Source organism: Heloderma suspectum, chromosome 3 (genome assembly GCF_057233095.1).
Source record: "Heloderma suspectum isolate Gila_16-S chromosome 3, 16-S_ref, whole genome shotgun sequence".
In the NCBI taxonomy this organism is placed as follows: domain Eukaryota; kingdom Metazoa; phylum Chordata; class Lepidosauria; order Squamata; family Helodermatidae; genus Heloderma; species Heloderma suspectum.
Window position 1 is genome coordinate 320,606,299 of NC_139460.1, and position 23,941 is coordinate 320,630,239.

At 49.2% G+C, this 23,941-nt stretch overlaps 3 protein-coding genes across 5 annotated transcripts in view; 1 reads left to right on the plus strand and 2 right to left on the minus strand.

The window, feature by feature from the left end:
• The window catches only part of EEF1AKMT4 (EEF1A lysine methyltransferase 4), a 36,127-nt gene extending 28,721 nt beyond the window's left edge, over positions 1-7,406 (minus strand). The window contains exon 1 of the mRNA XM_084847649.1: positions 7,086-7,406. Within this exon, the coding sequence (XP_084703775.1) occupies positions 7,086-7,266 (181 nt within the window). The 5' untranslated portion in view covers positions 7,267-7,406. The remainder of the gene's footprint in view (positions 1-7,085) is intronic.
• Positions 7,407-9,671: 2,265 nt separating this feature from the next.
• On the plus strand, positions 9,672-20,282 carry ALG3 (ALG3 alpha-1,3- mannosyltransferase). Of its 2 annotated transcripts, none has more exons than XM_084847653.1 (9): positions 9,672-10,028; positions 10,901-11,000; positions 11,152-11,299; positions 12,121-12,281; positions 14,294-14,414; positions 16,179-16,384; positions 17,543-17,618; positions 17,781-17,926; positions 19,359-20,282. In XM_084847653.1, the coding sequence occupies exons 1-9, from the start codon at positions 9,824-9,826 to the stop codon at positions 19,528-19,530; spliced, it is 1,335 nt and encodes a 444-aa protein (XP_084703779.1). In that variant the 5' UTR covers positions 9,672-9,823; the 3' UTR covers positions 19,531-20,282. The 2 variants fall into 2 exon arrangements, with proteins under 2 accessions (XP_084703779.1, XP_084703778.1); XM_084847652.1 differs by having other exon boundaries at positions 9,749-10,028; positions 17,543-17,619; positions 17,784-17,926; positions 19,359-19,815.
• Positions 19,779-23,941, minus strand: part of VWA5B2 (von Willebrand factor A domain containing 5B2) — a 78,818-nt gene continuing 74,655 nt past the window's right edge. For both annotated transcript variants that reach the window (XM_084847650.1, XM_084847651.1), the window contains exons 20-22: positions 23,670-23,739; positions 22,164-22,275; positions 19,779-21,811 (exon numbers count right to left, since the gene is read on the minus strand). In XM_084847650.1, the coding sequence (XP_084703776.1) occupies positions 21,146-21,811; positions 22,164-22,275; positions 23,670-23,739 (848 nt within the window). In that variant the 3' untranslated portion in view covers positions 19,779-21,145. The remainder of the gene's footprint in view (positions 21,812-22,163; positions 22,276-23,669; positions 23,740-23,941) is intronic.

Consider the following 23,941-nt stretch of genomic DNA (forward strand, 5'->3'; position numbering starts at 1 on the left):
CTGAAAACTGCCTTGGCAACTGCACATGGTGCCTGTTTCACCCAGCAACAATAACACCAGGAGGACAAATGTGTAACACGGTCTGACAATCACTAAAATATTTTAAAGGGTAAAAAATGGAGAGCAAGTTCCTAACCCTCAGTTCACTACAGAAATGTGGAAACTAAGATAGGAATCAAAAGGCTTCCTTGAGCAAACATATAGAGAAAGTCACCCCTAACGCTTCCCAATAAAACTCCTATAGAAGCACCTATGCTGAACCTTCACCAGGAACCTCAAAGGGGCTTTTCCCCAACTTCGTGCCTTCAAGATGTGCTGGACTACAACTCCCAGCATCTACCAGCCAGCATGGGAGTTGTAGTCCAATGCATCTGGAAGGTACCAGATTAGGGAAAGGCTGGGTCAGATCATCCTCTAAGATTCTGGTCAGTGAATCTCAAAAAGGATATTGTAGAGTTGGAGAAAGTGCCGAAAAGGGCAACTAAAATGATCAAGGGGCTGGAGCATCTCCCCTATGAGGGAAGGTTATAGCAAGTGGGTTTGTTTAGCTTGGAAAACAGGTGAGTGAAGGGAGACACGATACAGCTGTACAAAATTATACATGGTGTGGAGAAAGTGGATAAGGGAATATTTTTCCCCCTCTCTCATAGTAACAGAACCTAAACCCATGGGTGGGAGATTCAGGACAGATAAAAGTATTTATTCTCACAGCAATTCCCTAGGGAGGTCTCCACACTGGAGACGTTCAAGACGAGGCTGGACAGCCACCTGTCGGGGATGCTCTGACTTGGATTCCTGCACTGAGCAGGGGGTTGGACTTGATGGCCTTGTAGGCCCCTTCCAACCCTGCTATTCTATGATTCTAGCACATAGTTAAACTATGGAATTTGCTATACAAGATTTAGTGATGGCCACCAATTTGGATGGCTTTAAAAGGGGGTTGGACAAATTCCTGGAGGAAAAGGCTATCAAGGGCTACTAGTCCGGCTGGCTATATTTTACCTCCAGTATTGGAGGCAGTATGCCTATGCAGATCACTTGCTGGGGAACATGGGTGGGAGGGTGCTGCTCGTGGGTTCCTGGTCGACAGCTGGTTGGCCACTGTGTGAACAGAAGGCTGGACTAGATGGACCCTTGGTCTGATCCAGCAGGGCTCTTCTGATGTTCTTCGGGGAAGTAAGCTACAGAATCCATTCTAGGGGTACCACGCTGCCATCTGGTGGTGGCCAGAAGCATCTGGATTCTGCTTGTTTACAAAATGTCACCCCTGCAGCAGAAATGCAAAGTGTCTCACTGCACTTCCCTCCACCGTGATGATCTGTGTCCTCTCTGCAGGACGCTGCAAGTTTGCCTAGGGAAATGAGGCACTCCAGCAGCACACGAGGAGTGAAAAGGAGAAACAGATCAGAGCAACGTCTCTTGTAAAGAGAGGTGCAAAGGTACATTCCTTTGTTTTCCAGGCAAGCGCAGCCGCATCCAAATGGAATCCTAGAACACACAGGCTCCATTAAAACAATATTCTCCGCAAGGTTGTAGGGAAAAAAGCTTGGAATTGCCTTCCCCACTCAAGCGCCCTTTCCGACACCACCTCCTTCTTTGCCAAATGATTTAAGATATTATTTTAAAATCTGAAACTTGACAGAATTATGCAAAATGAAGCATCACCATGCATGGGAAATATACCCAATTTGCAGGATTCATCCCAACAGGGGGAGCTACGAATCCCAGACTTCTGCCAGCCGCTTTTACTTGCCGTGTAAGGAACAAACGACCTCCAGCTCAGATGCCCCAGCAAATCCAGAATCCCACAGAAAAGCCAACAACTTTCTCAGAAGGTGGTAACTGGCTCACAGCTGCTGCTGCATCTCCACCCCCTCCACGCACAGGTTGCAATCCGATACATTAGCCCAGTGGAGGCCGGTGGCTCTGATGTCCGTGGGGCGGTGAATCTGCTCCAGGTTTCCATCAGAACCAGTCGGAACTGTAAAGGAGCTCTCCAAGTTCTGAAGCAGCCTCCACTGCATCAGCCTTCCCCAACCTAGTGCCCTCCAGATGTGTTGGACTGCAGCTCCCATCATCCCCAGCCAGCATGGGAGTTGCAGTCCGACACATCTGGAGGGCACCAGGGTGGAGAAGGCTGCTGCACATACTCATCCTGGGACTTACCCCTGTGTAGACATGCATGTGATTGTGCTAAGAATTCCCCCCCCTTGCCTCAACTGCATCTACATGCAATCACTCCCCGCCACCCCACGCCTCTAATTCATAGCAAACAGAGAGCTGTTTGTTTTTTTTACATACAACCCTTATTTCCATTAGCATTCTCAGCCCCTTTAAAGGCATCCTGTCCTTAGGCCAGCAGAAGGGACTGATGCCAAACAGGTACAGGTTTCCAGGGAGAGCGACAAATCCCACATATGCTTCAGATGCTGGGCGCTCCCACGCTGCCAACCATGTGCCGCTGCTGCCCTCTAGTGGCTCTATCGTGAGAACATCCTTATGGCGCACACACAGAAGGGGTCGCAGACCTGGGGCTTGAGGGATCTCTGCTTTTTACCAGAATCCAGAGGTCCACTAACCAAGAGCCAAGTGCAAAAGAGTGCGTGCGCATGTGGAGGGGGGCGTGGAGTCCATTACCTATTCCACCCCTTGAGCCACATACAGTATATGCAAACAGATATATATATATACCTGAGTTATTATAGATCAGGCATTCCGACACAAAACTCTTTAAGGGGCTGGCGGAGGGGGTCAAAGGCAACTAATTCATAGTACTCCTATTTTTCAGGTGAGGAATACTCATGCTAAGAGATAAACAATTAGCACAGGGCCAGCCAAGGCAGATACTTTTTTTTTTTTTAATGTTCCCTTCTATTTGCTATTGCTAAACGATGGGGGGGGGGGACTCTGGATGCAGCCCCCAAGTTCTCCCACCAGGCCGCCCCCCTAGATCCCCTGGCCGCTCGTCCTTGTTTGGCGTGCTTTGTGTTTTCTGCCTTTAGCTGCTCTGCGGCTAAAAGATGCCCCCACAAGACTGGAATGCGAACAGAGGCGCCCCACCGTTTCCCTTTCTTCACTCTTCCTCAGAGCTGCTGGTTCTTCTCTGGAGCTCTTTGTCCTTCTTCAGAGCTCTTTGGCTCTATCCAGAACTGCTTGGCCTTCCAAGCTCACCACCACCCAGTACCTTTGCTCCACCAGGTCCTGCTCAGTCGCAGCCAAACTTTTCGCTGCGGAGGATCCCCTCAGCCCTGAGTTATGCTGCTATGCTGGCTGGAACTCCTCTTGCGTGTGTGTGTGGGGGGGGGGGGGGAGGCTGCAGAGAACATCGAATTGCATCCCATGTTTGCACCGATTGTGTAGCTTGGTTCTTATGACTCGCTCCTGACCATTACCAATACCTGTCCCCTGTGATCACTTTTCTGGCCACTTGCCTATCTGAGTTTTTGAGATTTAGGGTGCAATCCTATCTAGACAGAAAAAAGTCCTACAACTCCCAGCATTCCCCAGCCAGCATAGCTATGCATCCTACTCACGTTTAGACATTTTTCTGTTTAAACATGTGTAGGATTGCACCCTAAATAAATTTATGCTCCATTTTCACTGAGCCAAAATACACAACCCAGTACCAACAGGAACAGCTTTTACGAGGGGCAAAAAGAAAGAGTCTTGTTGCACCTCAGGGCACAATCTTATGCTTGTTTTGACAGAAAAGCGGGAGGGGGGGAGGAAAGGTTCTTCCTGTGCAAGCACCGGGTCATTACTGACCCCTAGAGGGACACCGCTTGCACTGGCGTTTTCATGGCAGACTACAGCAGGGTGGTTTGCCATTGCCTTCCCCAGTCATGACTACCTTTACTGTCCTATAACTCCCAGCGTGCTCAGCCAGCGTAGCTACGCATCCTATGCACATTTAGACATTTTTCTGTCTAAACATGCATAGGATTGCACCCTTAAAGTCACATGCATTTATTATGATCGGAGCTTTCATGGACTTGAGTCCGCTTCATAAAATGCATGAGGTGTTATCCTCAGTTAGCAAATATATTCATGGGTGGGATGTAACAGTAGGAGTTCAAATACCACCTCCCACCTTCCTCCCACTGGTGAGGACAGAGGGAGCCTTCGCAAACATCCAGCAAATGTCATTTTGCAAGCCTCCACATTGTTCTCCCCTGGATTTTTGCTTCCTTTTCTCTTCAGGACGGGGGCATCAGACAGCCTTGCTACTTGCTCCTTTCAGAGGTCTCTAACCATCCAGGTAACTGCTGGGATGCACACCTTTAACCATTCATCCTACAAGAGAGCATGCACTGTAGCCATGTCACTGTTCGGGCGCGTGTCCCCTCTTGACAGTTTCTTCCCTAGGTGGACCCTGCTGATGCTCTTTTGGACTGCTACCCAGCTGGGGCTGCAATCATATACCCTCTTACCTGAGAGTAAACCCCAATAAATGTCGAGCAGACATGTACAGGATTGCACTGTACAGTAAGGAACAGGGAGGTGAAAGCTACATTATTATTATTATATTTATTTATATCCCGCCTTTTCCCCAATACTGGGACTCAAGGTGGCTTTACAACATTAAAACTTATAAATAGAAGTATACAAAAGTTAAAAATATAATTAAATCATCAATAATATTGAAATTGTATAAAAAATCAAAATGTTAAAAGACAACAAGGAATATAACCATAGTATCCATCCGTCATATTCTCACAGGTCCAGACTAGCTATCCCCAAAGGCCTGCCAAAACAAAAAAGTTTTTGCCTGCCTGTGGAAACATACCAAGGAGGGTGCCACTCTTGCCTCCCTGGGAAGGGAGTTCCAGAGCCTTGGGGCCACCAATGAGAAGGCCCTCTTCCGTGTTCCTACCAGGCGAGCCTGTGACGGTGGCGGGACAGCGAGAAAGGCCTCCCCGGAATATCTCAGGGCACGAGCAGGCTCATAGGGGAGAATACGGTCTTTCAGATAACCTCGACCCAAGCTGTATAGGGCTTTATAGGTTATGACCAGCACTTTGAATTGTACCTGGAAACAGACTGGGAGCCGGTGAAGCTGTTTTAGCAAGGAAGTGGTATGTTCCTTGTAGCCAGCTCCAGTCAACAGTATGGCAGCAGCTCTTTGAACCAGCTGAAGTTTCTGAGCACTCTTCAGAGGCAGCCCCACGTAGAGCGCGCTGCAGTAATCCAAACGGGATGTAACTAAGGCATGTGTCACCATGGCTGTCAGACATTTCAAGGAGCGGGCACAGCTGGCGCACTAGCTTTAACTGTGCAAATGCACTCCTGGCCACCGCCAAGTGTGCATTATACACACTTAACTGGAAGCAAGCCCCACTGAACTCAGTAACACTTACCTCTAAGTAAACATATTCAAGCTGACACTGCATCTGTCTGTCGTAGCAATGGCCAGACAGATTTAACCCCCACGCACACCTCCCCAAAGCGGCAACAAAGCCTCAGCCAGCTAAGAAGAAAGTGGGCCACCTGCTAAGTCCCAGACAGGCCATCCCATCTTCTCCTCCCAAAAAAAAGCCTTGCTTGGTGGAGCAACATGGCAGCAGCCCAGCTGTCCCAGCAGCAAACCTAGAGGCAGGGAGGAGGTGGGCCCCAGGCGTGATTCTGTTGCCCCCGCAGCAAGGTGTTTCCTTACTTGGAGCCCCGATGTCCTGGGAGAGAAGGAGATAGGAGGGAAACTGCTGCAGCCAGCTGGGTCCTATGAACCCCTACACGTCCAGCTCATTTGTTCTCCAAGAGATCGCATAGCCATGAGAGAACATGCGTGAGTACAGCGTACCCATGGGTTGCATTTGAAGGGGAGGGGAGCTTTCATTTATTTGTGGCCTTTGGAGGGGCATTTTAGCAGATTCCCTGTTGAAGCTGCAGCCCAGTTAAAGAAATGCATGCGGAAAGGGATAAAGCTGTTATTCTACACAGCTCCATGCATTCCATCACTTCTCTGAATGCTGTTAAGCATGCTGTGAGTCTCTCTAGATCGTTGCAGCTGAAGCTCTTGCAACTGTGAGCATGCTTGGCTGTGTGCGCACTCCTTACCCTGTGATCCTATGCATGCACACTGCTTATGAAGCTTTTTAAAAAATGGAGATCCCCCAAGCAGGCAGACCCCTCCATCTTCTTTATGGGTGGTGCAGGTTTGGCTACTAACTGACAGCACTCACGAGGGAAAATGAGAAATATAAAGAATAACTGGAAGCGTAAGCGACTGCAGCTCCTCTGTTCCAAGTCACTTACAACCCGACCATGGGAAAAACTGACATGCGTTATATACACACACACGCCCCTTGCAATGTTGTGAAGACCTCACAAGAAAGCAGACTCTCCTCCCAAAAGCTATAAGGGGAGAAGGGGGGGAACTTAATGCTTGGAGATGCAGCGGGGCCACCACTGAGGGATCCGCAAGGACACTGAACACGGTGCCATCTTTAGGGTTAGGTGGACAGTTTAATGTGAAGCGTGATGAATTTCAGATGTGAATACTTGGAGGCAGCAAACACCACCACCAACACACTGTGAAAAGTGAATAAGAACAGTAAGTAACTATGATATGTTATTGTGAAGAATTAGAATTCATACAATTAGATTCAAATTAGAATCCGCTCTGAAAATGGAAGCTGCTGGGTAGTTTAATAATAAGGAAGCTGCTGGGTAGTTTAATAATAAGCCCCTTGATGTGCACCCTGCTTTACCCTACGGATGGGGTGTACCGTCGTAATTCTATGTATGCGACACACCAGCCTTCCCCAATCTGTAGCCCTCCGTGCTGGTTGGGAAGGATGGGAATTGCAGTCCAAAACATCTAGAGTGCACCAGGTTGGGGAACGCTGGCGCGCGCGCGCACACACACGTAACTGCTGCCCTCCTGATGTGTCCAGATTGGCGGGGGATTGCGGGAGCTGTAGCCTGACACATCTGGGGGGCACCAGCCTGGAGAAGGGCTGCGCTACAGCCTTGCAGAAGACCCTCAAATAAAGGGCAGGGGAGGCGAGAAGGAAATAAAGGCTGCCCAGCCCACACAGATCGCCGCCGCTGCTGAACGGAGCAGGAAGGCGAGGAAGGCGACTCACCCAGCACCAGGATCCGGTCTCCCGGGCTCAGCGCCGTCTCCAGCTGCTCTCGGAAACACTCCAAGCCCCCAAACCATTCCGCCGGGTTGGCCCCCTCGCCCCGATACCGCGACTCCCAGAAGTTTCGGTCCCGGTACCGGGCGTTGGAATCTGGCAGCTGCCTCCGCGGGGGCCGCGCCATGCTCCGGGCGCGCGCGAGCCAGCCGGGGGCGCCCGGGCGAGGGCGGCGGAGCCGAGCGGGGGACGAGCGCGGAGGGAGGCGAGGCGAGGCGAGGCGAAGCCCCCGACTCCGCTCTCCGCCCACGTGCTCCCGGGAAGCCCACGTGGAGCTTCCGGCCGCCGCCTGGTGCGAGCGTGGAGAGCCTCCCAGGGAAACGCGCTCATCCCCCGCGGCTGAGCGCTCCCCGGGGCAGCAACCCCGCTCCTGGGCCGCACCGCTGAATGTTTCTGCAAGGGGGCGCGGGCGGGACCCTTAAATACGGAAGACGAGCCCAGCGGGGGGAGGCTGAACCAGAAGCCGTCTTTCCCCCCGACTTTCAGTTTTCTATGCGCACGCGTTCCCTGGGCGGTTGCATTCAGGCACGTCAGTCCCCACCTGCCGTCTGAAGTGGTACAGCCCGCACTTGAGTTTGCCGCCTCGGAGAGGACTATGAACTTATCCTGTCGCCAATTTACCAGGACAAGCACAGAACAAAAGACGGCGGGGGATATGCGTTCTTTAGGACTCCATCTTATGCATGTTTAGGCCGTAGACGCTGGGATCTGTAGGATTATTTTTTCTGTCTCACATGCGTAGGATTGAACCCTAAGAGAACGGTCGTCGTCCCCCCCGCCCCCATACGCATTTATTTAGTTCTACTAAAAATATCTATACTCGGCCTTTATAAGCAAATGCCAACTCAAGGAAATAGGTGTGTCCTATCGTTGCAAATTTTGAGGAAAAATCTTTAAACGTTTTATTTCATTTCAATCCGCTTTTTATTGATTGATTGCTGGGAGTGCAAGGATGCCCTGAAAGGCGGTTTATACGTTATTTACAGTGCAATATTCTGCGTGTACAGGTGAAACCTGTACGAGGGTCAAGAAGCAACAGTAAGAACCAGACATGGAACAAGCGATTGGTTCAAAATTGGGAAAGGAGTACGACAAGGCTGCATATTGTCGCCCTGCTTATTTAACTTATATGCAGAGTACATCATGAGAAACGCCGGGTTGGATGAATCACAGGTCGGAATTAAGATTGCCGGGAGAATTATCAACAACCTCCGATATGCAGACGATACCACCCTAATGGCAGAAAGCGAAGAGGATCTCAAGAGTCTCTTGTTGAGGGTGAAAGAGGAGAGTGCAAAAGCTGGTTTGAAACTCAACATTAAAAAAACTAAGATCATGGCATCTGGCCCCATCACTTCCTGGCATATAGAAGGGGAAGAAATGGAAGCAGTGACAGATTTTACTTTCTTGGGCTCCAAGATCACCGCAGACGGTGACTGTAGCCATGAAATTAAAAGACGCTTGCTCCTTGGGAGGAAAGCTATGGCCAACCTAGACAGCATAGTAAGAAGCAGAGACATCACCTTGCCGACAAAGGTCCGTCTAATCAAAGCTATGGTTTTCCCAGTAGTAACGTATGGCTGTGAGAGCTGGACTATAAGGAAGGCTGAGCGCCGAAGAATTGATGCTTTCGAACTGTGGTGCTGGAGAAGACTCCTACGAGTCCCCTGGACTGCAAGGAGGTCCAATCAGTCCATCCTAAAGGAAATCAACCCTGAGTGCTCATTGGAAGGACAGATAATGAAGGTGAAGCTCCAATATTTTGGCCACCTAATGCGAAGAGAAAACTCCCTGGAAAAGACCCTGATGCTGGGAAAGACTGAAGGCAAAAGGAGAAGGGGACGGCAGAGGATGAGATGGCTAGATAGCATCACGGATGCAATGAATATGGACTTGAGCACGCTCCGGGAGAGAGCGCAGGACAGGAAGGCCTGGCGTGCTATGGTCCATGGGGTCACGAAGAGTCGGACACGACTGAACGACTGAACAACAACAACAAGTTCAAACACTGTGTTCTTCACAGGACCATCCTATACAGGTCTACTCCGAAGCAAGCCGCACCGAGTTCGGCTAAGCGGGCCACGGATTTCCCCGTCAGTCTGTTTTGCCTCTGCCACGTGCCCCAGCGCCGCGTTCGTGGTCTGTTCCATTCCGTGGCGTTTCTCACGCGTCCTGCACTTCCTCGCAAGCCGCCCTGAAAACCTTCACGGTGGGGCCGCCTGTCAATATTTTTTGTGTGTATTTATTTAATTAATTAAATTTATTAATCGCCCATCTGCCCGGTCACCCAGCCACTCCGGGCGATGCACAAATTTATTAATCGCCCATCTGCCCGGTCACCCAGCCACTCCGCGCGATGCACAAAGCATATAATAAAAACAGTTCAGAACAACAAAATTCTACAATAAAAACGTTTCCTAAAACACTGGAAGTAAGCGGAAGCAAAGGACGTCCAGCCCCGGCCCGCTGCTGGCGACGGTTTCAAGCGCCGCCCCCGGCCAGAGGAAGCGAGGCGGCGGTGCGGGCGACGCGGCGGCCGCCTGCGGGTCGTGGGGGCCTGCCAAGAGCCGGAACTGTGCGCGCTGGGCGCGCGCTGGGGCGGCGGGGCGCTTTGCCCGTTGCGCGCGCGGCGGAAGCGGCGGCGCGGCGGACCAGGGCGGGCCGCGCCGCGCCGGGCGGGGGACATGGCGGCCGGGCCCGGGCTGCGGAGGAGGGGGGCCGCGGGGCTGGGGCACCCGGGCGGGCCGCCCTTCCTGCGCCAGGGCCTGCGCCGGGCCTGGCAGGACAAGCGCCTGGTGCTCTTCGAGCCGCAGTACACCCCGCTGGTGGCGGCCTGCCTCTGCCTGGCGGAAGTGGGGGTCAACCACTGGGTGATACAGAGAGTGGCCTGTGAGTGAGCGCCTGCGGCGACCCCACCGGCCCGGCCCGGCCCTGTCCCGTCCCGTCAGGAGGGCGCCCCCGTCGCGGGGGCGCTGCGCGGGGAATCGATGGGCACCAGCAAATCTGGGGGCTCAGGGGCAAGGGGGAGGGGAGGGGAGGGGAGGGACGGAGGAATACAGACCATGCCCGCAGTTGTTTGGGTGGCAGCGAGGAGCACCGACAAATCCTGAGGACTAGCGTCCCAGCGTGCTGGGTGGGAGGCTGGAAGCCGGGGCACTGTGCGTAGGCGTCATGGGCAGGGGGTGGTGAAGTCAAGAGAGAGCATTATTTATTTATGTATTTATTTCATTTCTAGACCGCCCAGTAGCCGAAGCTCTCTGGGCGGTTCACAAAAATTAAAACCAAACAGCACACAATACCAAACAGAATACACGGATAGTTTTAGACTTAATTAGGCAGACTTCAGGCTTATGGAGGCTTTGTTTTTTAGTCGAATCCTGAGATCCGGAAACCACAGCCTAGTGCAAAAAACATAGTTTAGAACTAGGGAATTCTGGGCCCTGAAATGTGTGTGCCAGAACTGAACAGAGCCTGCCGTCCTTCCACACTGCATCCACTCCTGGTTACCCGGAGCTTTCTTCATTTCAACAGAATAATTTAGGGTATTGGGAGAGGAGTCACGTTGTTGCAGCTGTTCAACAAAATCCTTTGCTGATCTACTCCAAATCATAGAGGGATCTTCCAGTAGATCCAGATCTACCTTGTACCCTCCCACCCCATCTCACTGTAGAGCTCTCCTTTTAGGCCCAGGTCTTTCGAGCTGCTGAACCAAGCATATATCCATACTTGACGGTGCAGCTTCCCCTGTGCTCTCCCCACAGATACAGAGATTGACTGGAAAGCCTACATGGATGAGGTGGAGGGTGTTGTCAATGGGACCCTGGATTACATCCAACTAAAGGGGGACACAGGCCCCCTTGTGTGAGTACCAGTTACCTTTCAGGCATAAGGAGGGTTTCAGAAGACTATAGATCAGGAGGGTTGGGGTGGATACATCTCCTCCTAAATCTTGGGTTGGGCAGCAGGGCAGCGTCTCTTCTTCCTCTCTAGTTTCTTCATTCTCTCTCCACAGGTACCCTGCTGGCTTTGTTTACATATTTCTGGGTCTGTATTATGTCACTGGCCATGGCACCAACATCCGCCTGGCCCAGTACCTCTTTGCTGCACTTTACCTCACCACATTGCTGCTAATTTTCCGCATCTACAGCCGAACCAGTAAGGTCAGTAGCCACTACAGAATCTCAAGGAATCACTAAAGATTATTCCTTTTCTTATTGCAGATAGTAACCCCCATCCAAGCACATTCATCTTATGGAGAATTTGTGTGATCTGAAAGTGAATGCCAAAAGCAGGACAGCAGGGGGGCTTGTGGTTAGGGTGGAAGGGCAGAAATTCCAGCAATTTGATTTGCTGAGATTATGATTTATACTTTATATAGAGCATTCAATCTTCGTGGCACTCTACACAGTGATATAAGCAACAGCTTAAAAAAGATAGTTCCCTGCCCCAAGGAATGTCCAGGTTAAACTGATGCTGCAAACTGTGGAATTTGGAAACTTTGGTATACATTTCTCTTTTTCAGAAATGTGGTGAAGGTTTGTATAAATGCACTCTTGTGTTGTGAAATACATGTTTTCAGTTCTGTGGCTGCACCTCTTTTTCACAAGATGTATCAAGGAGGACAATCCTGAGAATATGAACTTGCTTTTTGAGAAAATGCAAGATATTCATGGTAAAGGGGAAAGCTTTTGGCAGCTTCTGTTGGGTGCTGGTCAAATAAACAAGGGCAAGGTTGTGTTTCCAGTTGCTGGACAGACTGAGATCTTCACTCGGCTGAACCCCCAGCCTGAACCTTTAGGAGGTGCCATGAACCCACACAGACAGTTTGCACGTTCAGCAAGAAATAGAGGCTATTTGTTTAATAAATGTTGTTGAAAGGTGCCCATCTGTAGAATGGGATCTGCAGCAGCTCGAATCCCATGGAGCTGGGGCTGCACCAATGGCAGATGGGTCTGATTATTCATTGCCAACTCTCCTACAGGTCCCCCCCTATGTTTTCTTCTTCATGTGCTGCGCCTCCTACCGTATCCACTCAATCTTTGTCCTGCGCCTTTTCAACGACCCGGTTGCCATGGCAATCCTTTTCCTGGCTGTCAACCTCTTCCTGGAGGAGCGGTGGTCCTGGGGATGCTTCTGCTTCAGGTGAGACCCGCTTGGAGCCAATCCATCCATTGATAGGGGTGGGGGGAGATGCAAAGTGGGGACTTGCAGAGCCTGTCTGTTGGTTCACATGGTGCATCTAAAACTTGTGAAACTTGATTCTTGGCCTCTTTGCAAATCAGCCCTTTGTGCCACTCCCCATTTATTTTCTCCTTCTTTCCCAATGTTCCTCCTGAGAGAACCTGCCTATGAAATTCCATCTCTTGTTCAGGCTTCACCTCTCAGTTCTGCCCTTCCTGACTCAGACAAGTAGCCTGTCCATAAAGACGGCAGAATGAAGTGGTAGACAGCGCATGCATGTGCATGCGTGCACTGTTTTTTAATGCTCCTCTACATTAAAAAAAAATTCCTGCAGATAGATAACCAGGACAGGGATCTACAATGTCTGGAAATTTTGAAGTCATGGAAAAAAATGTGGTTTTCCTGTGGAGGTGGGGGATGGGGATGGGGCAGTAGGCAGAGTTGCAGTTGACGGTAGGAATTTGAAATTTTGGTTAAAATCAAAATATATGCAAGACTTACTTTCTTATCAAACGCACTTATTTTAGTGCTTTAAAAACGTAAAATAACAACATTTTGTTATTTAGTGCTTTAACATCATTTATAATTTAGCATGTAGAACTGTACAATGTGGCACATCCATGAAATTTTACAGAACAATCCTATGTATGTTTACTCAGAAATGACCCATTCTGTTTAGTAGCATATACTCCCAGCTAAGCACACACAGGATTGCAGCCTCAAAGTGTAAATGCCTTTCAGTGCAATCCCATACCTGCCTACTCAGAAACCCTATTGAATTCAATGAGGTTGAACAGCATGTATAGGAGCAGAGCCTTAGTTTTGTATAAGCAAAAGTACATTAGATGCAGGGTACTTGCTCCTAATATCTCCAAACTAGATCAGAGGTCACCAGAAGGAGGCAAGTAACAATTCACAAGAAAACGAAGGCCCTGTTGCTCCTCTCATGAAACTGGAAGCATCATCTAGTGTAGAAATGTATCCTGTATTTGAGTGTTGTGTACGTCTACACAGAATGCACAGGAGTTATCACTCTAATGCTGTAGATTGTCTTACATTAAAATCCCCAGGCATTTGAGAAAAATTTTGTCTTCCAAAGGGGCATTTTTCAGTATTCCCTCAGTGTGTGTATGTAGAATGGAAAAAGAACCCTTCGTCCTCCTGCTGATTTTTTCCATTCTTTACCCTGGGTCTTCACATCTCTAAACCAGAACAGCAAGCTGAGAGCTAATGTAGATCTTTTCTCCTTGATGTGCTGGTTTTGTTCTTGCAGTGAGTCTCTGATGTGCAAAGGCATTCAAAAGTAGTAAACTCCACCTGCAGTCTGAAGTGGTAGAATCCATTCTTCCGCCTTGGAATTTCACCACCTCATTCTGCTACATATATAGGCCCAGTTTTGTGAGAAGTACCATTCCCAACCACCCACTGCTTGACAGAATTGGCTATCTGTCCTCAAGATTTTTAACTACTCCCCCATCCACGCCTCCCTTCATCATTTACAAATTTCTGATTCTCATGGCTAAGCTTTCCACCGGTCATCTCCCCTTCTTGTTTCTTTTGCTCCACATGAACTGAGCAACAATTGCCCACTTTGTCTGTCTCCCATTCCTTTCTCTGTCTAAAACATCTTCCCCCTCTCTGTTGAAGAGGCAGTCTCCCTCTCCCTTTTTAAATCCCCCTCAGGGCCACTTCTTCATCCCAGCTGTGGCAGATTCACACTATCTTACTTTGCTCCTCTATTGCCCCGTCTGTCCCTTATTCCATTCCCAGAGGTAATTCATCAGTCCCACTTACCTTGCTTGTCCAGTGTAGATCGTAAACCTTGTGGATAAGAATAGAATCTTTTTGTGTTCTGTACTATTGGTGCTTAGTCAATATTAAATAGCAATGGTAGTGGACTGGGCATGTGGAGACTGGAATAGAGCTGTGCTAGCTGCAGGCACTGATGCTGCCCCTTGTCTGTCCTCCTCCAGCCTGGCTGTGTCTGTGAAAATGAACATCCTGCTCTTTGCGCCAGGTCTCCTTTTCCTTCTCCTGTGGCGCTTTGGCCTCCTAGGTGCTGTTTCCAAGCTTGCCATCTGTGCAGTCGTGCAGGTAAGGAGAAGGGGGGGACCATAGCTCAGTTTGAGAACAGCAGCTTGCTAGTCAGAAGGGCGCAGCTGCAGTCCTTGGCATCTCCAGTTAAAAGGATTTTGGGATAGGACTGGGAAAGGCGGCTGCCAGTCAGAGTACACAATACTTGGATAGACAGACCAATGTTTTGACTTTGCAGACAGCAGCTACATTTGCTAGTGGCATGTGACCTGGTCCCTTACTTAACTACTACACTGTTTGGTGCGACATGGCCGCTGCACCACAACTTCCTAATTTACCTGCCATTGTTCTCTGGGCTGTTTAAACTTCTTCACGTGGTGATTATTCTCGTGATTTAAAGCCATTCATACGCATCAGCTGAATACACAGTTCAAGCCACAAATCTTCTTTTCTGGATATTTGTGCTGATGGGTGAAACCCTGCCTGCGTTTATGGCCACATGTGAACAACCTATTTTGTGCAAGACTGTGTAGGGTGCTGGTGGGGTGGGGGACCACTTTTCTAATTCTAGACCTGCCTAGTGACAGCAGAGTTGAGGCAAGGAGCTGCCTACAAGGACTTGGAAAGATGCATAGGTGTGATCATGCCCCAACCCTCGAATGCTTATACCCTGAGGATGGCGTTATCAGTATCTCAGGCTTTATTGTTTAAAAAAGTTCCTAGGCCTCATGCTTTCTGTAAATATGCAGGCAGTACCTCTGCAAAGGCCTAGAAGTCAGAGAGTGTCTGGATTGGTCTTCCAGTGATTCGGATGAGGCTTCTGTCTGTATACATCTTTCTCCATGTCATCCTATATCTCTGTCATGTGTCCCATTACATTTTTCTTCCTCTCTTCATGTCTAGTTCTTTCCAAAGAGTACAGATTTTGATGAATAACCTAGGAATAAGTTCTGCCATGTCTAGTTCTTTCCAAAGAGTACAGATTTTGATGAATAACCTAGGAATAAGTTCTGCAAAGGAAGTGCATATATGCCATGTTGTTTTGGACAACTGCATATTATTGCGCAAGTTTTGTGCATGCAAGCATTTGCACAATACTTATGGAACAATTCCCAGTTGCACAAAACAAATGCCAGCTATTTTTCCCTGGTATTTTATTTCTTAAATTGAGGGGAAAATATGATTCATGAAGATGCAGGCAAGTAAATTGCCCCTCCTGCAAAAACAGAAGACAGTTAGCATTGGCAAAGCTTGGAAAAAGCTTTTTTGGCAAGAGAAAGCTTATTGCTATGTACACATAGGGTTCAATTACTGTCCTGCAGCAATTAAGATTAGGTTGCCAAAAATAAATGCAGCAGGTCCTTTGAACAGACACTGAGCAAAGCTGAACGGCAGCACAGATCATTCCAAAGATAAAAAGGGGAGGTTTGAGGTAGTAGATATGGGAGCCAAACATTGTTTTCACATATTTTGCCCATTGCTGCATTGCATCATGAGTGTTTTAGTCTTCAGATAGCAAAAGTTAGGATCTTGTGTATCTGATATGGCAGATGTACTTGTTGTTCTCCAGCATTAGTGCTAAGATAACAGAGCACTGCCTGGATGAATGTACAGCAGAGCATATGAAACAGTATGAATATGCCTCCCAACAGTTTTGTTGCATGAATGGAACCCCAGACATCAACTGATTTCTGCCTTGGTTGGAATTGAGTGGCAATATTAACCAGTAGTGCCTATGGCTAGAGTGTGACAAGCTGACTCAGCGTCTGACAACCTCAGCTTGTTCTTGGGGAGAGCGTTTCAAGGTACTGGTGTTTCTTGCAGGTGGTTCTGGGGTTGCCCTTCTTGGTGGTGAACCCCACCGGGTACCTGACCCGCTCCTTTGATCTGGGCCGCCAGTTCCTCTTCAAGTGGACAGTAAATTGGCGATTCTTGCCAGAAGAGGTTTTCCAACACCGGGCTTTCCACCTGGTGCTGCTGGTTGCCCACGTGACTGCCTTGGGGCTCTTTGCACTGAATAGGTGGCACAGGTGAGCTGGCAGCTTTGTTCCTGCACTCGCCGGAAAGAAGTGCAGAAGGGACACAAATCTCTGAGACTCCCCCTAGCCCCCAAATAGTGTGATTAGTATTGTCAGATTCCCTTCAGAAAGGGAGTTCTGATGCATTTGGCCTTGGGGTTAGCTTCTAACTCTCCAGCACTAGCATGATGCAGTACCTGGTGTGAGAAATACGAGGGAGAAAGAATGAGACTTTGGCACACCCCAAGCCCACATAATTTTAGCTTGTATTATTATGATACTTTTAGCAGTCTGATTCTGTGGTTGAACTTGCTGCCTTCAGAGTTCATGGGGTCCTGGCTAAAGCTCCTTCCCTGATGGTCTGTGTCCCCGGATGGAAAGCTAATCCTGGCCCCTCCCATCCCAGTCACAGAATCGTGCTCCAGTGTAATGGTGCAAGTCACTACTTGCATTAAAGTTGGTGTGATATAGTGCATGAATGTTGGAGTTGGACCAGGGGGTCCTGGGTTCATGCCCCAGCATAGCCATGATGCTCATTCATGAGAACAGCCCTGCTCGGTCAGAGCAAAGGCCCACTTTGTCCAGTATTCTATTTCCAACACAGATAAGCAGATCCTTGCAGACAGCTTACATTCAGGGTATGAAGGCGTGCTCGTGTTCAGCATCTGGTTTTCAGAGAGAAGCTGCCTTAGAGATTCCGTTTAGCTGCTCAGAGGAGTTGGTGGACCTATTGAGAATTCCCTTCAGTCACCCGCTCTCAGCCGGACCCCTCTCACCCATTGTTACGATACAAATATGACACAAAATTACTAAGGAAGAGCGATTGATAAGATACGAGTTTGAACCATAATGAAATATCCATTTAGGGCATCTCAGAAGACTGTGGGGCAGGTGGCTCAAACTAGTAGCTCTGTCTTCCACTTCAAGGAAGGCCCAAAGGGCCCAAGATTGTGAGCCAGTATGAGCTGAGGAGAATTCTTTCCTGACCTCAAATATCTGGGCAGTCTGCACAAGGGAGATGATACTGGGGTGCAGGTTACATCACCCAGAATCTCATCTGTAGGTGGCGGTGATAGTAACTTCTTCCGGGTGGATGCTCTGACAAGGAAGGGGCCATTTTCTTATGGACTGCAACAGCTCTGTTTCTTATCTCCCCTCACCCATCCCCAGATCTGATGAAAGCATCCTATCACTGCTGAAGAATCCAGTGGAGAGGAAGAGCCCTTTGCAGCCCCTCTCAGCCAATCATATCCTTTTGCCAAAGGGGATGACCGGACCACATGTGCCTTTCTGATTCTGAGGGCTGGAGCGGGACGAGCCTGAGGTTAGGTCCAGCACCCACCCCAGAACTGTTGCAGAGATGCGCTCTGAGTTTTGTGCAGTGTAACCTTACCTTAACAGAAGGCTACAGGTGGTCTTTTCTCTCTTCACTTCCAATTTCATCGGCATTTGCTTCAGCCGCTCCTTGCATTACCAGTTCTACGTCTGGTATTTCCACACTCTGCCCTACCTCCTCTGGTGCACACCTCCCAAGAAGCTTGCCCACCTGCTAAAGTACGTACCTGCATGGGGATGCTGATAAATGATTGTAATAACATTTGTCTGTCTACCTGCATGGGCCAAGGAAGGGGTGGGGGAACACAAGCCAAAGGGCCTCCTCCTGTTTTAGGGTCTGTTCACCATGCCAGCTGTGTGCTTATTTTCTTCAAAAAAATCAAGTTTGTGACTTGTGTGGAGGATCTCGTGGGGGCATACTGCAGCTGGATACAGCTTCCCCCGGGGAGTGGTCACACCTGTGAGTGTGGTGGCATTTTACTCAGCCACCACGATTACAGAACTCAGGGATGCATCCAAAGCTTCCCTTCCTCTGGATGCAACTGTTGATTTATTGAAGTATTTGTAGGATCACCTTTCTCCCCTAAATGGCATTCCACTCTGCTAAACAAAAAATAATTAAAAACCAAGTCAAGATCACAAATAAAACTTCAAAGTGGTGGCAGAGGAATAACATGCCATAAAAGTGCATTGAAAACAAGTTAGACATGTTAAAACAGTTCCAGCAGTCAAAGAAATCACCAAGTGGGTAAGAAAACCAGCTACATGAGTCTAATGCTAAAAGCTTGGTAAATAGGGCAGCCTCCACCTGGAGTCTACAATATATACTTTTAAAAAATGGTGCCGACCGCCGCAAAATTGTGACACTTCAGGGACAAAGAGGGAATTCAGCCCCTCAACTTATAAAACTCTTCATTCAGCTGCCACCATACCATTTAAATAGATACCTGGCAATTGCCTCATCAAAAACTCTCATAAAAGGCCCCCCATATTTAGAGGAACTTAAACCTCTTACTAATGCATTAACCAAGCAGAAGCATGTGTGGGCAGAGTGTAACTTTCCCTAGTGTATGATTAGTCCAAGTGAAAAAATTAATTTAAGGGCATTATGAAAGTGTCTTGTGGTACCTTAAAGGCTAACAAATTATTATGGCATAAGCTTTTGTGGACTACAGTCCACTTCAACAGATTCATGAAATGTTAGCCTGAGTTTCCAGGTATATATTACACCGGGGGGTTGAAAGCAGTGAGGTCAGAGAGAAATGTGCTGGAAGTACAGACAGCGACAATCTAGTTTTCATGACATTGGGAGAAAAAAGAAGAAAAGTAATGGTAAACCTAATCATGCAAGCTCCTACACAACCTGGCCTGTGATGTTTGTTTCTTACAAACTTGGTTGCAGAAAATGGTCCTTTGTTAAACCCATCTCTAGAGATGGAAACAGACCACCTGAAGCATGGGTGTGGGGTGGGCAAAGAGGAGAGTGTTAGATCCAAGGGCTGTATGTATGTCAGAATTCCCCCCAAAGCAGGGGAAGCAGAAAACCCCACACCTTCGCCTTTCTGTACAGAGCCTCACACGGCTCTCTTGAGTGGGTCCTGCCCCAAACTAAGCACTGGCCAATGGCCGCCTTCTCTTCCTCTCGCTTCAGGGTGCTTATCCTAGGTTTGATTGAGCTCTCGTGGAACACATATCCCTCAACAGTGTACAGCTCAGCCTCCTTACATGTCTGCCACGGCATCATTCTTCTTCAGCTCTGGTATGGGACGGTGCCCTCCTCGGCCTCCCAGGAAGGAAAGCGGCCTTCGAAAAAGGCAGAGTAAGCACTGGAGAAGAACAGCCTCCGACCACGAGAGAATCCGAACAAGAGAGTCTGGGCTTGGGCTGGACGTTGCTCTAGGGCAGCTGCTGATGGTCCATTTCCAATCCCTCCCAGAGGCTGTTGCTCAGGCAGAGGTACTGCCTTCTGGCCCTGAGTTGTCTAGCTTGATGGGAGAGTGGGTGGGAAAGAGTGCAGGCCACATGCCTGCCACTGGCAGTGTGGAAACACCTTCAATAAAAACAGCTGGGGCCTGGTTTGAGGCCTCTTGCCTCTAGAGTCTGTGTTTAATCTTGTGGCTGCAGTCTGTGCATTGCCATGGGATGTGGCATCCCAGAAATATTAGCTTTATTTTTAAAGGACGTTTTTAGGGCTTTTCGCTGGGGATAACACTTCAGCTTGTAGACTGAATGGGAAAGTCGCAGCATGGGGTGTAGTGAGGTGGGTTGGGAATAGGAATTAAGTAAAACGTGCAGTAGTTATGGGATGGGCCGTTACCCCTCCTCCATGGCAAATCACTCCTCCTATAGCAAATGTGACACTCAGCAGAAAAGAGGAATGCAGCCACAACAGGCCAGTGAGAGATGAGGGAATTATTGGCCTACTCAGGAGAACCTCAAGGTTTGTAAAGGACATAGACTATTTAGATTCTTTTCTTATGGTTCAGTCTCAGCATCTCTCAGGTGGCGGGGTTGGAAAGCTCTCAAGACTCGAGGTCTTGAGAGCCACTGTTAATTGGAGTGGACAATATATGGTGAGAGCAATCATTGGCTTGACTGAGCATAAGGCAGCTTCAGCCACTCACATTAGATATGTGGTAAAAATGCACATTCTAGAGTGAGGCTCTTTGAACTTCCTATGTTTAGCAAATTTCTTGTGCCAAGTAAATGGACACATCCCCATTTGCTTAATTTGTTAATATATTCTAGCGCTAGAATTTGGTTATCTTGGCACAGAACGGGGGGAGAGTTATGTTTTCTTTTCAAGTACAAATTTCTCTGATTACATCACAGTATCTTAATAAGGAACCCGACACAAGATGTGGTGAAGAGCAGCCGTGGGCCCGCAGTAGCAAAGCACATACTTTGCATGCAAAAGATCCCATGTTCTGTCCCAGCATCTCTCAAGTGGCTCATTTGAACTTCCTGTGTTCAGCAGACTCTTTCTATATTGGGTTATCCATCAAGAAACCCTTCCATGTTGACCATGGAATCCCTCTGCATTGCAAAGGATTCTGGGGCACATTTTGAGGTACATTCAGCAGCTTCCAGCCATGTTTGGTGGGCCTACAGGAACTGCATTCCAAACTCCCTTGCAGCTGAGCATTGCGGATTCCACCACTGGGAGATTTGAGAATGCTGTCCTGCACCCTAAAATATATATGTTTCAGTATTTTAAAACACACACTTTTGGTTTCAGAAGGGTAAATACTGCAAGGCAATTGAGGGTGGCCCTGGTTCTTTCTAACAGCCCACTGCCAGTAATTTACAATATGGGCGTATATCCTGAAAAAAATAACAGGCTGGTACCAACATACAGGGCTATGACATTATAGACTCTAAACCAATCCTCTTTATTGGCACCCGGAAAGTTGAAGGCCCAGGCTGCTCTTCGCTCCTTCACATATTATTTGGGTTGTAACACAGCATGTTCAGTTTGATGTTCTCATCCCAGTGGCGAAGCAGCAGGAAGAGTTGGCGTGCTGCCCCTTTAAGTGCGGCGACGTCCACACCTTCTGGCAGTTGCTGTACCCGCAGCCAGGCATCAGCCTTGGCTGCCAGCAGCTCCCACTCGACAAAGAACCCAGCACAGCGGTGCTCCAGCCAGGCCAGAGCTACGGCGGTGGCCCAGCTCATACTCTCCAGGTCCCCCTCCTCCGGCTCCAGGCCTGTCTCCTGCAGGCTGACACTCACTTCAGAGGCATCTGAATGCGAACGGTCACAGGCATCTGTCTCGGAGCCACGCCCGCTGTCCGCCTGTGCCCACACAGTAGCACTCAGCACATCCGAGCAGGTGCTGTGTGAGTGGGGTGAGCCTGGCTCCATCACCCCCTCCTTGCTTGTCCCCACTACCTCTTCACCGCCATCTGGGGAAGGCTGATTTGCAGATGCCTGTGGGCTGCTCTTGGCTATTAGCGCCCAAGGGGAGGTGCTGGAGGCGGGGCTGAGGCTGGCACGGTGGGAGGCATAGGGAGAGGCCCGACGCAAGCGGTCCAGTGGGATCTGCACAACGTCCGAGAAGCTCTCTGTCAGCTGGAACATGCCTGGGGCCTCCTGCAGCCGCACCTGCGGTGGAGGGGGGAAGCTGGATGTGCATTTAAAGCGTAAAGCGACTGGGCCACAGTCCGGTGAGAAGCTCTCTTGTGCAGCTCCCATTCATTTCAGTGGGTTTGTGCAGCAAAGCTTCCTAGGCATTGTGTCCTGCACTCTAAAGCAGGGACAGGCCCCTCAGAAGGAAGGCAAAAGCCCCGTTATGGCCTAGTAGTTTGCATATTACCACTGCAGAGTGGGAAGGGTTTTCACATCGTCCAGGCCTGAGACTGGGCTGGGCAACTGCTGGGGTTACTTCCCACACCAGTTGGACTAAAGATAATGCCACTTTCAGGGCAGGTGTGGGAAATTGGGAAGGGGCCCTTACCAGTGGGAGGTAGTCATGAATGGCGCTGTCACAAGAGGAGTGTTCATTTTCTGGAGTCAGACACTGTGGGCGCAGCACCAGGCCTTGTCCCCGTCGCCGGCTGATGCTGAATCTGCAGAGACAAAAATTGTCCAGTGAAAAATGTCAGGCTGAAAGGACTCCCTTGCTTGGACCAAAGGTCTACTGATCTTTGTAAGCTAGCCTGGAGCCTTTTTGGACTGATGAGAGGGGTAAAAATGCAATAAATAATGTTGACGGTGTTGAACCTCTTTCAGTTCAAGGGCCAAATCCAATTTTGGAGAAGCTCTTGGTGGCTCCATTCTGGGGGGGGGTGGGGGGGTGGCAGGGGCGGGGCAAAGGCAAGGGAGCAGGACCAAAATGCCAGCATCTTTTAGCTTACATTTCTTATTGCCAGTAATTAAACCTTAGGAGAGGCATTTTGACCTTTTTGAATGAAAAAAAAAAAAGAAAAGGCAAAAGTAGTGAACCCACTGAACAACTGGGAAAGGGGTGGGGCCCTCTGGGGAACCTTGGAGGGCCAGATTAGGACCCAGGCCTGAGGCTTAACAACACCCCTGTTTTATACAATACAGTACGTTTCCTACAGCAGCTGGCCCAGACTGGCCAAGGGAAGCATGAAGCTGTTCCTTGCCTGCCCCCAGCATCTGATGCTTGAAGGTATACTGCCTCTGTACATGGGTTCTGTTTAGCTATCGATGGCTGTTAGCCACAATAATAGTCAGTCTACTGCACTGGGAAAGATGAACGGCAGGCCAGCCTCCTCCACCTATCCCAGGTTAGGTGGATCAAACAAGAGTATAGCACACAGCAGAGGAAAAGCAGATGTCTCTTTGGGCAGGGCCTTCAACCCCCTTCCCTGTTCGGAGCTAGATGTTATGGGGCTGCTCCTGCATGCTATAATACCAGGTGAGAGGTAGGAGGCTGCGGCTGACCGCTCCAAGTGCCCCAGCCTTCCCCAACCTGGTGCCCTCCCCAGCCAGACTGAGCAATGGCCCTGTTGGCCAGCAATGATGAGAGTTTTAGTCCAACTCATCTGGGAGGCCATGCTTCCTTCCGCCATGCTGTTGCCTAGGGCTGGATTAAGTTCATTATTTCTACTGATTGAGCCACCTTCCTTTGAAACAAAACAAACCCTTTTCTGTTTTTGCAATCCCCATCCTCTATTAAACCCTTCCCCACTGTCATCTTTTTCGCTCTGTCCATCTTAAGAGTGGTAAAAACCTCAGGATGGGTCAGTTCTGTATTTTGTACAGTACCTAGTACACCATTGGTGCTAAAATATTTGCACAGACTGCCCAGGGCCATCTCACTGGGAGCACCTAGGTTCTTTGTTGATGCTCAGTAAGATGATACACTCTGAGGATGTTGGTGTTGCATGATCTTAATGGCTGGAGTCTTCCCAGTGACGATCAAATAATAAACCTTCCTGCAAATGATCACATCTCCCTTCCCAGCCTTCCCCAAAGGTGGCCTTGAAAGAGTCACCTGGAGCCTACAAAGTTCTCCATCGACTTCTGGGAGCCCACAGGGACAGGAGAAGTACTGGAAGCGACACCTAGAACAGCAAGAGGGAGACTAGTTAGGAACTGGGGAGTAGCAGATAGACCAGGCAGCTGCCTTTCCAAAAATCTACAGCTGCAGCTTCATTCACATGGCTGCATCTTAATGGCAAATACCTCCCAGTTGAAGCTTCAGTGCCCTGCACAGCACAACACTTCCTACATCTAGCAAAAGTAGAATTTACAGTATGTAAGCAA